This window comes from Gobio gobio (genome assembly GCF_949357685.1).
Source record: "Gobio gobio genome assembly, chromosome: 13".
Taxonomy (NCBI): domain Eukaryota; kingdom Metazoa; phylum Chordata; class Actinopteri; order Cypriniformes; family Gobionidae; genus Gobio; species Gobio gobio.
This window is the reverse complement of record NC_137106.1, coordinates 35,271,171-35,289,474: the sequence shown is the minus strand read 5'-3', so window position 1 is coordinate 35,289,474 and position 18,304 is coordinate 35,271,171. Positions and strand designations below refer to the sequence as shown.

At 39.0% G+C, this 18,304-nt stretch overlaps 2 protein-coding genes across 2 annotated transcripts; one reads left to right on the top strand and one right to left on the bottom strand.

Moving 5' to 3' along the window:
• Positions 1 to 1,991: 1,991 nt before the first annotated feature.
• nfkbiab (nuclear factor of kappa light polypeptide gene enhancer in B-cells inhibitor, alpha b) lies at positions 1,992 to 4,497 on the top strand. The gene is made up of 6 exons (XM_079832887.1): positions 1,992 to 2,254; positions 3,007 to 3,112; positions 3,232 to 3,439; positions 3,524 to 3,612; positions 3,705 to 3,974; positions 4,061 to 4,497. The coding sequence occupies exons 1-6, from the start codon at positions 2,028 to 2,030 to the stop codon at positions 4,091 to 4,093; spliced, it is 933 nt and encodes a 310-aa protein (XP_079689013.1). The 5' UTR covers positions 1,992 to 2,027; the 3' UTR covers positions 4,094 to 4,497.
• A 4,961-nt stretch (positions 4,498 to 9,458) lies between these two features.
• On the bottom strand, positions 9,459 to 17,086 carry psma6a (proteasome 20S subunit alpha 6a). The gene is made up of 7 exons (XM_079833723.1): positions 16,920 to 17,086; positions 16,329 to 16,423; positions 16,157 to 16,238; positions 15,872 to 16,027; positions 10,539 to 10,717; positions 10,345 to 10,439; positions 9,459 to 9,649 (listed from the first exon to the last, which is right to left on the bottom strand). Exons 1-7 carry the CDS (start codon positions 16,993 to 16,995, stop codon positions 9,592 to 9,594), a joined length of 741 nt encoding a protein of 246 aa, XP_079689849.1. The 5' UTR covers positions 16,996 to 17,086; the 3' UTR covers positions 9,459 to 9,591.
• Between the last annotated feature and the right edge of the window lie 1,218 nt (positions 17,087 to 18,304).

Sequence of the window (18,304 nt, the reverse complement as noted above, 5' to 3'; positions counted from 1 at the left end):
TTTTTAATTGGATTTTTGTAATAAAATATTCGTTCAATTTTCTGTTTAATGAAATACATTTATGGTGTTGTTGTGGCACACCAAAGACTATAGTGTCACTTTACTGTTAAAAATATTCTTTTTATATAGGCCCATTTGAACTGAATGTTATGCTATGGCTCGAGAAGCTACCTGCTAATAGTCTAACTCTCATCATTTTAAAGCAATTATACTTTTTCACATTTAAAACGTAAATAAGTATTTAAGAGACCCATGCTAATTTATACAAATATTATTAGAGCTGCATAGCTTATTTGACGGCATTATAAGTCATTTACCAAAACGTGGCCCATTTTAGCTGAGCTCACCCTATGTGGCATACGGTAAACGATGAGTCATTGTTAAATGTGATCTTGTCATGTTTGGCCTGTGCCCTCACTTGAGGAAGTGTCTGTTTATGCTGGTGTAAGATCTACCTCAGCAAAAGAGTTTAGTAATGGTCAGCCCACTGTTCTACCCGCTCTCTGTTATTCCCGCTCATAAACATGCTGATGGGAGCTCTCGTCACCTATCTAAGAGCTATGTGTCGGGAGCTGGACAGGACGTCCTATCCACACTGATCACATGACACCGGAATGGAACATTTTCAGACTTTCCAGAATCTGATCAGATGAAATGAGTTCGACTTCCTTATACAGCACTGCAAAGCAAACGCATTGTTGTGATTTGTAGGTCACTTTGTAATTATCCACTTGTCATCTTGTCTTCCTTGAATTAATTAGATTGTATCAGAGACAAAACACTTCAGCAAGTTACTGAGCCTCTTTATAGGTCACTGATATAAGTTTACAATAGTAAAAGCGTTCCCTCATGGGAGGTATAGCTTTCTGTTGTGCATGTGCACAATGTGGATCGCAAATTCAGTTGCGTTTTAGTGGAACACCCTATGCCCTCAGGGTTTTACCACACATAGTTACTGTTACTATGGTAGTGGTGTTTGAGAACAGGCTGTCTTGTAGTTAAAACATGCGGCTCGAGCAAAAAAGACACATTCTTTGCTTCCTTTGAGTAAATGCCGTTGTGGGCAAACTCTCACGACAGAGCTACACATAGAGGAGTTTCCCATTCTTCAGATTATGAGGAAGTGCTAAGATGTTGGCACCATACAGTCTACTTCCTTGACTGTACATTAATGTATAAGAACTTCTTCTATTATATATAGATTTTATTTCCACTAAAGCACTTCTAGTTTTTGTTTGTCTGTCTATGCATCCTTTTGACTGCTGCTGTCATTATATATAGTATACTATATATGTAAACTATGTATGCTAAAGCTGTTCATTTATAATTAAAACAATGTAATTCCACTTTTTGACCCCTCTGTATATTTATATTTTATATATAAAAAAATATTCTACATATTTTTAACATTATACACTATATGTACCATTGTCTGTTCATGTTGCAATGTCAAAATAATTTAACCCATTTCAAATCTATATGCCTAATTTATTTAAACAATTATTATTTAGTATAAAATTATGAATATTACTATATAATTTTATTTTACAATTTATTAAAAAAAAAAAAAAAATGTATGTATTATTTTGTTTTGTTCACACGCAATGTCAGAATTATAGGACCCATCTGAAACATATGCATGATTCAATATCTTTCTGCAAAAAATTTGAGATGTTTGAAAATGGGACTTTTTGCAAACCACCAAAGTACACTTTGTAGTGTTGTGCACTAAAAAATATTTTATTTTCTGACATAAAATGTTTAGGTTTTTTTTTTGTTCATTTTAGCCAGCCCCAACTGGATTCTGGAATATTTTGCAACTGGAAAAGTCGAGTTTTCAGTACTGATCTGATAGTGTGTGTTTAACGAAGCAGAGAAAATTTCCCCAAACTCCTGAGACAATTCAGACGTCAATCACACTTTGGAAATCCCCCACCCTCCGCTAAGCCCCTCCCCTTTCTTCGTCTCTTTTAACGCTCCTGAAACTCTCACAGTCCAGAAGAGCTACACAGACTTCCGACACAAACATGGAGCTTTACCGAGGCAGCAACACCAACCAAATGGATTATAATGACGATGGCCGCGGACCCAAATCCGGGAAATTGCTTGCGAGCAACGACGACCGTTTAGACAGCGGTTTGGATTCGCTAAAAGAGGATGAATACCCGGACGTGGTGTCTGATTTCAGGCGGATGAATGTGGCCGAGCGGCAGGACGAGCCCTGGAGGAAAGAGCTCACCGAAGACGGAGACACGTAAGTGCTTTAAAACAATCTCATGCAGCTCATGCAAAAGCAATTATGTGCATCTGTTTTTTAGAAATGGTAAACATAATGCATGACGCATGGAAAAGACAACTTTTGGGTTGCAGAGAAATGTTTATTTATTTATTTATTTATTTATTTCTTAAGACCCCATTGTTTTTTAGCTAGTTATCAGCATAACACAAAAAGTCTTTAAAGCTTATGATGGATTTTGAGCACAGTTAAAGCAATTTCAATCATAAAATGACTAAAATAATAACTTTTAGTTTGCAAAGAACTGAATTATAATTATATTTATATATGTAATTGTTTCACAGTACTTATTGTAATGCAAAAAAAACAACAAAAAAATATTCTGAGTTCAATGTTTGAATTGATTGTTCTTAAGCACAGTTAAAGTCCTTCTCATTCCATTCACAAACCGTAGTGCGCATGCGCAGGCGCCCTGCAGTCATAATGGGCTTTATGTAAACAGAAACGCTGCATAGACTGTACAGATCAGTACGGACTGTTCTCTGGCACTGCGTCGCTGTGGGCGGGGCTTCTGGCCTGGCGTCAATGAGGGCGGGGCTGCGCGAACTCGGAAAGTCCCGGGCAGCGTGCCAGACAGTCAGACTCGCGCGTGCTGCGCATGTCCCTAATTGGAAAAATACAGTTCTCTGCACACCAAAACGAGTTGATGTTTTATAAATAAAAACGTTCTCACGGTTGCATAACAATGTTTATCTTTTTTTTTTTAAAAGGTATTTACATCTTGCCATTATTCACGAGGCCAACGATGCTGCATTAAAAATGATTGATTTGTCCTATGGTGACCCCTTCCTCAACATACAGAACAACCAGAGACAGGTACTTCAGGATTTAAATTTTACGAATATTATTATGTGTGTATAATATCCAACTTTAGCTCTATTTATTACTAAAGCTCTACTTTTAGTCCACACTAAACCACTCTCTTCTCATTTCAGACTGCCTTGCATTTGGCCGCCATCACAGAGCAGCCTCGTATAGTGGAGCAGTTACTGAGGGCCGGCTGTGATGCGTCTCTGGTGGATGACTGTGGGAACACCGCGCTCCATATCGCCTGCAGGAAAGGGTCTATGGCCTGTTTTGGCCTCCTAACGCAGGGCTGCCCGCAACACCTCCCAGCTATCCTCCAGACACCAAACTATAACGGTAAGAGGGTGTTTTCTACGCACGTTTTGCTTCTCTAACCTTAATTTTGGACATTTCTGATCTCGATCTCGTATTACTCTTCAGGTCAGAAATGCATACACGTGGCCGCCATCCAGGGCTACCTGTCGTTGTTGGAAAACCTCATCCAGCTTGGCGCAGACATCAACGCACAGGTAAAAATGAGATTTTCTCTATCGACACAAATCTGTTTGTGTCTTGAATAACCGCATTGCAATGGCTAAAAAAAACGTGCGTTTGTCTTTAGGAGCAGTGTAATGGCCGGACCGCTCTACACTTAGCGGTGGACCTTCAGAACTTTGAGCTGGTTAAGCTTCTAATCAGCAAAGGCGCTGATGTCCACAGCTTCACGTACGGCGGGCACACGCCTTATCACCTGACCTATGGCCGGGCGAACGCAGACATCCAAAAAGTCCTGTATGAGCTCACGGCGCCACACCTAAGGGAACTACCAGAGAGTGAGTCAGAAGATAGTGACGAGGATTATGAAGATCAATGTACATCTGATGATGAAGATGTAAGTGCTACTTATCCGATGTTCATGTTTTGATTTGGTACAGATAGTAAACATGCTTATGTTTTCCTAATTTGCTCCTTTCACAGATATATGATGATATTAAAATGATGGGGCAGTAGGAACAGAGGAGTAGCAGGACTTCTGTTGAATGGAGAAAGATAGAGATGTTCTCACTCGAGGTGCCCTGGAACGAGTACGCCGTGGATCTCGCATGGGTCCCGGGCGGCACACGGCTCATTGGCGGCGCAAGTACAAGACCGATGTAGGCCTGGAAACAAAGGGTGTATTAGAGCAACACTGGAGAGAGGCCGGCAAAACCGTCCCGTCGGCTCTCTATGATGGACTGTACTGTCAGCCGAAATCAACGGCTGTTTCTGTTGTACTGTGATGTAAAATATTGTGTATACAGACAGATTTATTTTTATATTTACATGTAAATGTGTATATAGAAGATTGAAACTTTTTGTTTTGTTTTTTTTGTGGAAAGACGTAACGCATCTTAAATTAAAACTTTAAACTTCAACTTTGTGTCGTTCCTTGGAAACACGTGAGAGCGGTTCAACAAGAGAAATGAGGAAGTTTAAATATCCTTTTGTGTCACAGAGGAGAAGTGCTTGTAAACTGAAGAACTTGTGCTCTGTTTTCCGTCAGCTGAGTTCACTGGAATTTCCTGAGCAGGAAGGGCCGTTCAGACAAAATTGGCTGAGTTCCCCCGACTTCCTGAATTCCCAAAATAAGGAATTGCACAATGCTGCTTTATGCAACAATAGTTTTTAGGGTACGAAATTAGTCAACAATTCACCTACAGGGAGCATTTTAGTTTGATGTATTACTAGAAAGTTCCTCCCTGTTGACATTCTTGGAAAAGAGTGTAGTGTTCTTTTGGCAACATTGTTCATCCCTCTGGTCTTATATTCATCGTTTAATTATTCCTTGCGTTTGCAATTTCAATTTACAATCAAACTTTAGCCGACAGTGAGAAGTGAAACTCCTTGAAAATTTCCTCAAACTTTCATATTCACAGCCAGTCATGCAGTTCAACTCACAGTCACACTTTGCTTTTCGTCTTGCGTTTTACAGTAAAGGAGAGTCAAGAAGTGTGTGTGGTTTTCTTGATTTGAATACAAACCTGAGATCTTTAAAGGGAATCCACCCTTCAGCTTAACCCTGCTTATTTCCGAACGTGAATCCGCACGCCTTTTTGATTTCGAGATACCGTTGAGTCTCTTCAGTCCCTAAGACACCTCTTGAAGAGTTCCATGCAAATGATTTAGTCATACTGCTCGATTTCAGAGCCCTGTGGAGTCTGGTTAGGAGACGGCTCCTGTAACTGCAGGAGAATACTCGTATGATTCAGCCGGATCCGAGAAATGACAGCAGGCAGGCACTTGGAAAATCCGGCTCTTGTTTGCCGTGTCTTTTTCAAGCGAGCAGCGCTACATCTATGCAAATACCATGTCTGGAGGGGATTCTGTAGTGAGAGTTTAGGAAATGTTATTTGCATCTTAAAGAGAGTGTGAGAAAACCAGACAGGTGCAAACTCGCAGCGCTTACCATAAATGAAGGGGACTGTGAGACCCCAGGAGACTTCCTAGTGATTTTGAACAGTAAATTCACTACTGGCTTCAAATAAAATGCATTCTAAAAAGCAGGAAATTAATTGAGGCAGCAGCACATTTCCTCAAAGGTGACTGTTTGCAATATAATATGGTGAGCATAAGTTCAAGTTAAAGATTTATAATTAATTGCATATTAAATGGCATACACACATATATACAGGTGCTGGTCATATAATTAGAATATCATCAAAAAGTTGATTTATGTCACTAATTCCATTCAAAAAGTGTAACTTGTATATTATATTCATTCATTACACACAGACTGATATATTTCAAACGTTTATTTCTTTTAATTTTGATGATTATAACTGACAACTAAGGAAAATCCCAAATTCAGTATCTCAGAAAATTTGAATATTGTGAAAAGGTTCAATATTGAAGACACCTGGTGCCACACTCTAACCAGCTGATTAACTCAAAACACCTGCAAAGGCCTTTAAATGGTCTCTCAGTCTAGTTCTGTAGGCTACACAATCATGGGGAAGACTGCTGACTTCATAGTTGTCCAAAAGACGACCATTGACACCTTGCACAAGGAGGGCAAGACACAAAAGGTCATTGCAAAAGAGGCTGGCTGTTCACAGAGCTCTGTGTCCAAGCACATTAATAGAGAGTCGAAGGGAAGGAAAAGATGTGGTAGAAAAAAGTGTACAAGCAATAGGGATAACCGCACCCTCGAGAGGATTGTGAAACAAACCCCATTCAAAAATGTGGGGGAGATTCACAAAGAGTGGACTGGAGCTGGAGTCAGAGCTTCAAGAACCACTACGCACAGACATATGCAAGACATGGGTTTCAGCTGTCGCATTCCTTGTGTCAAGCCACTCTTGAACAACAGACAGCGTCAGAAGCGTCTCGCCTGTGCTAAAGACAAAAAGGAAAAAAAAGTGGTCCAAAGTTATGTTCTCTGATGAAAGTAAATTTAGCATTTCCTTTGGAAATCAGGGTCCCAGAGTCTGGAGGAAGAGAGGAGAGGCACACAATCCACGCTGCATGAGGTCCACTGTAAAGTTTCCACAGTCAGTGATGGTTTGGGGTGCCATGTCATCTGCTGGTGTTGGTCCACTGTGTTTTCTGAGGTCCAAGGTCAACGCAGCCGTATACCAGGAAGTTTTAGAGCACTTCATGCTTCCTGCTGCTGACCAACTTTATGGAGAGGCAGATTTCCTTTTCCAACAGGACTTGGCACCTGCACACAGTGCCAAAGCAACCAGTACCTGGTTTAAGGACCATGGCATCCCTGTTCTTAATTGGCCAGCAAACTCACCTGACCTTAACTCCATAGAAAATCTATGGGGTATTGTGAAGAGGAAGATGTGATATGCCAGACCCAAATGCAAAAGAGCTGAAGGCTACTATCAGAGCAACCTGGGCTCTCATAACACCTGAGCAGTGCCGCAGACTGATCGACTCCATGCCACGCCGCATTGCTGCAGTAATTCAGGCAAAAGGAGACCCAACTAAGTATTGAGTGCTGCACATGCTCATACTTTTCATGTTCATATTTTTCAGTTGGCCAAGATTTTCTAAAAATCCTTTCTTTGTATTGGTCTTATAAGTAATATTCTAATTTTCTTAGATACTGAATTTGGGATTTTCCTTAGTTATCTGTTATAATAATCATCAAAATTAAAAGAAAGAAACATTTAAAATATATCAGTCTGTGTGTAATGAATGAATATAATATACAAGTTTCACTTTTTGAATGGAATTAGTGAAATAAATCAACTTTTTGATGAAATTCTAATTATATGACCAGCACCTGTATATACACACACGTGTGTGTGTGTGTGTATATATATATATATATATTTATTTACACGTATATGTAGATGTATATTAGGGCTATCAAAAAATTTATCACATCCAAAATAAGTTTAATATATAATATATGTGTGTATATTATATATACTGTGTATAATTATGTATATATAAATTCACACATGCATGTATATATTTAATAAGCTATATATATATAGCTATATATAAATATCCATGCAAATATTTCTTATATAGATATATGTGTGTGTATTCATAATTATACATAGTAAACAAACTTTTATTTTGGATGTGATTAATAATTTGACAGCCCTAATATATAATATATATATATAAGATAATAATAATACATTTATACAGTGAGGAAAATAAGTATTTGAACACCCTGCTATTTTGCAAGTTCTCCCACTTAGAAATCATGGAGGGGTCTGAAATTGTCATCGTAGGTGCATGTCCACAGTGAGAGACATAATCTAAAAAAAAACAATCCAGAAATCACAATGTATGATTTTTTAACTATTTATTTGTATGATACAACTGCAAATAAGTATTTGAACAACTGAGAAAATCAATGTTAATATTCGGTCCAGTAGCCTTTGTATGCAATTACAGAGGTCAAACGTTTCCTGTAGTTTTTCACCAGGTTTGCACACACTGCAGGAGGGATTTTGGCCCACTCCTCCACACAGATCTTCTCTAGATCAGTCAGGTTTCTGGCCTGTCGCTGAGAAACACAGAGTTTGAGCTCCCTCCAAAGATTCTCTATTGGGTTTAGGTCTGGAGACTGGCTAGGCCGCGCCAGAACCTTGATATGCTTCTTACAGAGCCACTCCTTGGTTATCCTGGCTGTGTGCTTCGGGTCATTGTCATTTTGGAAGACCCACCCTCGACCCATCTTCAATGTTCTAACTGAGGGAAGGAGGTTGTTCCCCAAAATCTCGCAATACATGGCCCCGGTCATCCTCTCCTTAATACAGTGCAGTCGCCCTGTCCCATGTGCAGAAAAACACCCCCAAAGCATGATGCTACCACCCCCATGCTTCACAGTAGGGATGGTGTTCTTGGGATGGTGCTCATCATTCTTCTTCCTCCAAACACGTTTAGTGGAATTATGACCAAAAAGTTCTATTTTGGTCTCATCTGACCACATGACTTTCTCCCATGACTCCTCTGGATCATCCAAATGGTCATTGGCAAACTTAAGACGGGCCTGGACATGTGCTGGTTTAAGCAGGGGAACCTTCCGTGCCATGCATGATTTCAAACCATGACGTCTTAGTGTATTACCAACAGTAACCTTGGAAACGGTGGTCCCAGCTCTTTTCAGGTCATTGACCAGCTCCTCCCGTGTAGTTCTGGGCTGATTTCTCACCTTTCTTAGGATTATTGAGACCCCACGAGGTGAGATCTTGCATGGAGCCCCAGTCCGAGGGAGATTGACAGTCATGTTTAGCTTCTTCCATTTTCTAATGATTGCTCCAACAGTGGACCTTTTTTCACCAAGCTGCTTGGCAATTTCCCCGTAGCCCTTTCCAGCCTTGTGGAGGTGTACAATTTTGTCTCTAGTGTCTTTGGACAGCTCTTTGGTTTTGGCCATGTTAATAGTTGGATTTAAAGGCAGACTAACAGGTCTTTGAGGGTCAGAATTCTAGCTGATAGACAGGTGTTCAAATACTTATTTGCAGCTGTATCATACAAATAAATAGTTAAAAAATCATACATTGTGATTTCTGGATTTTTTTTTTAAGATTATGTCTCTCACAGTGGACAATTTCAGTCATCGTAGGTGCGTTCAGTCATTTTTAACTTGCAAAATAGCAGGGTGTTCAAATACTTATTTTCCTCACTGTGTGTGTATATAAACAATATATGTAATATAAAAAAAAATATATATAAAAAATATATTTATAAATGTATATATATTTTAGAATTTATTTATTTATATATAATGTGTATGTGTGTGTGTGTGTGTGTGTGTGTGTGTGTGTGTAATATATATATATATATATATATATATATATATATAAAAGAGTAACACTTTCACTAGACTTGAATCCCACTGAATAGAAAATAAAAAGAGAGTTTTCCAAAAAAATTATTTTTATTGTATTGTTGCAAGAAAAAAGCTACATAAACAGCAAAACACATCAGTTGACCTGAATATTGATGACATGATTGTAATTCTTTTTGTGACAGGGCAAGGACTCGTGCGGATATTCTCAATCCCGTTCAGTAAGAGCCATGAGGTGGGTGTCGATCTCGGACTCTGACAAAATCCTGAAATATATAGAAATATACATTACTACAAAATGAACTTTCACAATTTTAATATATAGAAATATACATTACTACAAAATGAACTTTCACAATTTTAATAAGTGTATTCAAACATTTTTACACAACGCGACAACAAAAGTTTAAATGACCTAGTGCTTTGATTAAAAAAAAAAAATTGGGCTCAGTATGATTTTTTTGTTTTTGAAAGTAATCCTTTATCCTCATCAAACCAGCAATTATAACTTAAAAAAAATTTATTTTCTAATTTATTCCTGTGATGCAAAGCTAAACTTTCAGCATCATTACTCCAGTCTTCAGTGTCACATGATCCTTCAGAAATCATTCTAATATGCTGATTTGCTGCTCAAGGAACATTTCTTGTGCAGCTTAATATTTTTGCGGAAGCCATAATGCATTTTTTTTATTTTTATCCTTTGACAAATATATGATGAAAAGTTCAAAAGAACAATTTATTTTAAAATAAATGTCTTGTCACTTGATTAATACATACGCAAATTATTTTTTTAATGGTACTGTATGTAGATAGTATGAAAATACAAGCGTATTAATAGTAACTGGCAGTACCTAGCGGGGATTTTTCACCATTTAAAGAGCATGGTTTGGTTGTTGACATGCAGGTTATGTGTAAATATGTAAATGTTACATCCTGTATCACTTGCAACGTACAAACCCACCTGAACTTGGGCTCCTCTGTGGTAACAACCCCGATCTCCAGCTCTGAAGGCTTGAAGTCGATGGACAGAACAGTAGACAAGCAACTTATTGCAGTCTGTAAGGATAAAACGTGCATAAAATAACTCAAAATAAGAGGACGCAACATGATAAAGGGTACTGATTCCACCAGTGATGCAGAAGGATGAACTTATACCTCCACTGTTTGGTCAAAGGTCCAATCCAATTTCTTCTTCACCTTTTTCTCCAGGAAGCTTGTGGCCTCTGTTTGCTTGACGCCCGCAGCAGTGGCCTTGAAACCGCAGTAGTAGCCTGCAGGATCACATTTATAGACCTGCGGCCCCAGCTCCTCATCAACGCCAACCACAATCATACCTGACAGGTACAAACAATATTAATAGACAATGTTAAAAGAAAAAAGTTTCCATAACTTTGGATTTATAATATGGAATTCTGATATGTCCTGAAAGGCCTTCTACAATACTCTTCTGAGTAGACATGCTGTATGTATACTTGCATATTTTTTGCATGCTTAAAATAATCACTAGTACCAGTAACTGGTAGTACCTAGAGGGAATTTTTCGGAGTTTATGGTTTGGTGGTGGATATACAGGACCTATGCAAATTCTATTTAGTGATATGTAAATGTTATATCACACAATATAATGTGTTAGATATTACCTAATACTAGGCTCATGAGTTTATTGGACTACTTTAGTGCATTTTACCCACACATATTGGATTAAACAGCAAAAATGGCCATATTTGATATTTGAGATGACTGCACACCTCTTGCTGATGAAGTCATGTGATAAAATTTTAACATACCACAATATATATTGTTTTATACTACAGATTGTTTCACACTCTACTCTGCTGGATAATATGTAGTATGCGGTATGCCAAGATTCTAGACACTAATTTTGTTCATGCCAATAAAAGCCACTATTGCTTTCGGTAGAGCTGCATTTGAGATTTTTAACTTTGCAACATTGACAGTTATTAAAATGAACTCATTCAACACTGAACTAAATTGAGCTGAATAATGAGACTTGTCTTAAATTTAAAAAAAAAATGCATTATATACGTTTGAAACATCAACACTGTCATTGAGCTGAACTGAATCAACATTAAACAGACTTGAGCTGAATACTGAAAATATTTGTCTTCTGTAGAGCTGCCTTATAACTGAATTTAATTTAATAATTGATGAACTTGGCAACTTTGACACCATTATTGAACTAAACTTAGCTGAATAATGCAGAGCTGTTTTACTGTTGTTTTGGACTTTACTGCGAAGTCATTTCATAACTGATGAATTTCGCAACATTGTTATTTTCCAGTTAATTTCTGTGAAGCAGCTTTTAAAGTGCCCCTATTGCGTTTTTTCGAATATTATAACTTTCCTGTAGTGTGTAATACAGCTGTTTGTGAATGTAAAAAGTCTGTAAAGTTTTAAAGAGCAAAGTGATAAATAAAGTTATTGTCTCCTAAAGAAAAGTTCTGAACTGCCTGAAACAAGTAGACAGTAATTCCGGTCTTACTTTCTGCATGAACATACATAGCAATAACAAATTTGCATACTGCCAGCCTATATGGTCTTCATTGGCTACACTATACTGCCAAAAGTATTGGGGCACCCCTCCAGATCAATGAATTCAGCCGTTCCAATCACTTCCATGGCCCCAGCTGTATAAAATCAAGCACCTAGGCATACAGACGCTTCTACAAACACTTGTGAAAGAATGGGTCACTCTCAGGAGCTCAGTGAATTCAAGCGTGGTACAGTGATAGGTTGCCACTTGTGCAATAAGTCCATTCGTGAAATTTCCTCACTAATAAATATTCCATGGTCAACTGTTAGTGGTATTATAAAGTGGAAGCAATTGGGAACAACAGCAACTCAGCCACAAAGTGGTAGGCCACGTACACTCACAGAGCTGGGTCAGCGCATGCTGAGCCGCACAGTGCACAGAAGTCGCCAACTTTCTGCAGAGTAAATAGCTATAGACCTCCAAACTTCGTGTGGCATTCAGATTGGCTCAAGAACAGTGAGTAGAGAGCTTCATGGAATGGGTTTCCAGGGCTGAGTAGCTGCATCCAAGCCTTACATCACCAAGTGCAATGCAAAGCGTGGGATGCAGTGGTGTAAAGCACACCAGCACTGGACTCTAGAGCAGTGGAGACGTGTTCTCTGGTGTGCCCAATCACGCTTCTCTGTCTGGCAATCCGATGGACGAGTATGGATTTGGCGGTTGCCAGGAGAACGGTACTTGCCTGACTGCGTTGTGCCAAGTGTAAAATTTGGTGGAGGGGGGATTATGGTGTGGGGTTGTTTTTTAGGGGTTGGGCTTGGCCTCTTAGTTCCAGAGAAAGGAACTCAATGCTTCAGCATACCAAAGCATTATAGACAATTTAATGCTCCCAACTTTGTGGGAACAGTTTGGGGATGGCCCCTTCCTGTTCGACATAACTGCGCACTAGTGCACAAAGCAAGGTCCATAAAGACATGGATGAGCGAGTTTGGTGTGGAGGAACTTGACTAGCCTGCACAGAGTCCTGAACTCAACACCTTTAAGATGAATTAAAGCGGAGACTGCAAGCCAGGCCTTCTCGTCCAACATCAGTACCTGACTTCACAAATACGCTTCTAGAAGAATGGTCAAAAATTCCCATAAACACAGTCCTAAACCTTGTGGAAAGCCTTCCCAGAAGAGTTGAAGCGGTTATATCTGCAAAGGGTGGGTCAACGCCATATTAAACCCTTCGGATTAAGAATGGTATGTCATTAAAGTTCATGTTCATAGTGTATTGCTGCATCCCAATTCTCATACTATCCGTCCTAAATAGTATTCGAAAATAGAATTAGTATGTCCCAAATCATAGTATGTTGAAAAGAGTATTCCAAAGATACCCGGATGGTCCACTATTTCCGGTCAGAATTCAAAGTGCAGATTGACGCACACTCTAACGGCTGATATTGCCCACAACCCATTGCAAGTTTGACGAGGATTCGATTATAACTATAAAACGCGGATAAAAAAAAGTGTTAAAAAAACAACAAACATGATGGATGTGCGAGTCAGACGATCAAGTAGAGAGGTTTAGATTAAAGGGCTCGAGTGATCAATTATCAGTATTTAACCTGACGGAAAGATATTTATTCAATGTTATCCACATTATATTTCACCTGCAGCAGCATTGTGAACTTTTGTAATGATACGTTTGGCCATTAACTTTTAAATGCATCATTATATTTAAACTGCAAACACATGAGGAGAGTCTCTGCATTAAAGACCCACGAATGGCAGATCAACATTCTACTACATTTCTCTCCAATACGGTAGGAAATTAAATTGAATGTGGAGGATTTGAACTGTGATGATGATTGGCAGGGTAGTTTAAACGGTGACGGGATGCACGTAACTAAGTGACAGAGTCCGTTAAAGATGTCAAAGTAGTATGTCCCAAAGCTTGCATACTCTTTTGCTACACTCAAAAGTATGTACTTTTTCTTCACAAAGAGAGTACATACTTTTAGGTCGTAGTACAAGTTGGTGAATTGGGACGCAACATATGTTTCCATCCAAAGTTGCGAATTTAACTTATGCTCAAAATTGGAATATCGCATAAAACATTTGTGAATAAAGCAGAGTTTCCATCCAGTGAGTCGAAGAGAACAAAATCATCACTTCCTGATAAACTGGCACCAAATATCAGTAAGAAAAGTAGAAGTCACTGTATATAATCATTTTTTCGCATATAACAAATTACTTGCATCTCAGAGCGTGCAGACGAAATTCAATAAACACGTTATCTTGCTTTCGGACCAGAGGCCTGCTTTTTGGGAATGTAGTTGTGTAAGACAGTTCTGGAAGCTAATGATACTGAATGACTTTGATGACAGACTTTCAGAACAACCAAAACAGCATTTCAGATCCTGTGCAAAGAGATTGGGCCACTGGTTAGTCCAGTTATGCACAAAATCACATGATTTTTTTTGATGCGCATCAAGGAATTGATTCGGTAAATGTGTTTCTATTAGCCTGGATGCCAGCCGACTTTAGCCCCACCCACAACATTTGAGTTTGGGAAATTCGGCCTGGACTATATCCGTTGTGGAGCAACTATGCCGGAACAGGAGCAGTTCGGACCAATGAAATTGTCCGGGCGGGCTTTATACAATGATGGACAGATGATAAACAGTAACGCAAGCATTCAAGTCTCCAAAGAGCGCTTGGGTTGAATTCGTTCTGATCCTAAACTGAGAACTTGTCCGTATATGCATTCACCTTTACTCTTTCTCCCAGAAATGGTGATTGTGTTGGTAAGTACTCCTTAAATTCTTTGTATCCTTAAATTCTTTTCTTTACAACACCGGCAAAGATCGTTTACACTCATTTTCTTCTACGTCTTCCAGTGTGCGTGCAGTTGAGTTCTGTTGACAACCATGCGTTGCTCCGTTGCTCTGATTGGTTGTAGGTCTATCCAATTGAGGTCTTTCCTGGTTCGGTTGAAACGCGCCCCATAATCACAGGCCAACGGGGGGGGTTTGTGAACCCACAAATTCACATTCCTGGGTCTAAATATCACATAATTGTAACATAATTTATTTGTCATTGTTAGTACAACGAGATTACATAAGTGCATCAATCAATCAATTGGGGTCGCTTCAACCCGCGGACATGGAAAAACAGCAGCGGAATTGGCAACAGTGTGCAGTTGAGTTCTGTTGACATTTCACAACTGACGTTTTGCGTCGCTCCGTTGCTGATTGGTTGTAGGTCTATCCAATTGAGGTCTTTCCTGGTTCGGTTGAAACACGCCCCATAATCACAACCCAACGGAGCAGTATCAGACTCATATTCTGACTAGAATTGAGTATGACAACGTCAGGCTACATCTTGCCGTTTCCATCCAGCAGCTTCTTTATACCATATCCCAAAATGTACATAAAAATAGGTGGATGGAAACATAGCTATTGGCTGCCTGCAAACAATGTCTACTTTGACATGCCCTTAAACACTGTATAGATGTAGCCGAGGCCTAGAAGAGTTTGTGTTGTCAACATGTCAAAAAAAAAGCTGTTTACTGCACTGCGAAAGCAAATCCACTTTGCATGCACTTCCAAAAGATGAGGACTCACGCTCAAATTGATACAGTAAAACCGATGCCATCGTTACTGTTCATTTCACTGTGTATACAAGTGCTGAGGAAGCCTCTAGATGTGAAATTCAGATATGGTAATGTGTGTTTCCGAGTAGGTCCTCAGAAAGGTGGGGCTTAGAGAGACCAGAACTTGCAGAGGTGATGCTGCAATGTGTATTATGAGAAAATTAAAGTGTTTTATTACCTTACCAAGTAAACCTATTGTAGGAAACCTCCAAAACAAAAATAGGATACAATAAAATAGCATAATAGGGGCACTTTAAACCAACTGTATTGTATAAAGCGCAATACAAATTAATGTGGCTTGATTCTATTCAGAAGAGCTCCCTCAATTGGAACATATGCAGAATGTACACTTACAGCAGCCCAGTGGCCTCATCTCAGCGTTCTGTGTGTACACCTGTGAGATGTCTGCAATGCGCTTGCACAGCATGTCGACTGGGATCTCATAGCCGTATTTATACTTCCAGTTAGCAGCTTCATATCGTGCCCTCTGCACCTGCGACCTGCTGTCAGCTTCAGAGAGAAACATAAGACATCACATGTGGTGTAAATTAATACATGGTCTTACTTTTCACCATACAAAAGGAGATTTTCCAAACTTAACGTGAGCTGGACAATCGCTGTGTACAGATATAGGTTTACCTGTCATGCCAGACATCACACAGCCAATGTTTTCTGTTATTCTGAATAGATGAGTGACAGTGGACTCATCGAGAAGCTTATCCTGGGTGATTAAAAGAGCATACATTAGTACATTGAGATAGAAACGCATTTTAAATACAAATATTTAGCCATTTGGGTGACGCAGACTTACTGGAACTTTCTTTTGAGTTATAACAACCGCACAGTCTTTCCCTCGAACAGCTAATGATGTAAGGCCGCCCTGATTAATGGCCTTGAATGCATATTCTGTGGAGAATAATATAAACATTTTAACAATAATCATAAAATATTGTATTTATTTCTAATATGTATACAGTTATATGTACAATATATAGTGGCAAATAATTCAGAAGCCTAGCGATATTGCATGCAAGACAGAACCTGGCTTTTACAATGAGCAGTGATGAGGTTTAAACAATATTAAATAAATCTCTGCATATACATACAAGTGTTAACATTATGAAACCGAAAGTGCATTTATCTATATTGGTAAAAACAACGAGTGCAGATGGATTTGTGTGTGAGTGAAAGCTAAAACGAGTGTTTTTAATAAACGTGTCAAAAAGCGAATTCATTTTAACAACATATTCCACTTTTTTGCACTCGTTTTAATCTAATGGATGTTTAATGCGGCTATAAATACAATAGTATGAGCTAAAGAAAGTGCAGAGTGAACATGGTGCAAAATGACTGGGCATTTATTCTCTCGACTTAATAAAGACACCATTTCACCAATACGCACCGACTTGATAGAGTCTCCCCTCTGGAGAAAAGATGGTGATGTGTCGATCAAACCCCGCGCTCGAGCCTCGGGACATGATGCGAGATATTTACTGTTTAATATTGAAGTTTGTAAACAGACCTAAACACACAGCTCTGTTGTACAACGGAAATGATACCACCGGCTCCAGCATTCATATCCGGGTGACACGCCATGACGCGCTGCACAGGCCCTTGTGTAAAAAGCACTTGATAGGCGCAGTTTTATTTGGATAGCGTGTAGTTAAAATAAATTAAAAAAAATAATGTAATTTCATTACATTGCGTTCTAGTACAATTTTATTAGGGGTTAACTTACATGAGCAAGGTTATGAATACCTGTAGTTCTGACATAGTGAACAACATTTAACCCATTTAATCCCACCGGTCACAATAGTGACCGTAAAAAAATGTTTCATTTCTAAGGCTATAAAAATGTTACTGAATGATCTATCAATGCATTTCCAGCAGATATTGAAATAATAAAGGGTCTCAATGAAATATGTGCAGTGTCGCATGTTTACTTACTGTAATGTTTACACACACACACACACACACACACACACACACACACACACACACACACACACACACACACACACACACACACACACACACACACACACACACACACACAGAAACTTACACACACACACATGGTCACGTCTCCTCTGATGTCTGATCTACACACACACACACACACACACACACACACACACACACACACACACACACGGTCACGTCTTCTCTTATGTCTGATCTCCACACACAGAAACACATACAAACACACATACACAAATACACACACACACACACACACACACACACACACACACACACACACACACACACACACACACACACACACACACACACACACACACACACACACACACACACACACACACACACACACACACACACACACACACACACACACACACACACGGTCACGTCTCCTCTGATGTCTGATCTCCACACACACACCCACCCACACACACACAGACACACAAAAACAAAAAAACAAAAAAAAAACATACACACACAAACACACTGCACAGGTCAAATAGTCCTATATTAAATCAATACAATGGTTGATACAACACAGTATCCCACCGGTCACAATTGTGACCGATCATAAAACACACTTTTTCACATACTTTTCCATGAAAATTTCAAAAAATGATGATTGATTGTTTCAAAGGGATACTAATGACACATGATTTGGATATTTTTGTGTCTGGGAAAAATTTGGGATTAAATGGGTTAATCACCAGATAAACATGGTCAATATCACGTTAGTTTAAATAAAACCAACTATGGTATTTGTTCTGATAATCAGAAGCCACACATTTAGAAACATCAACT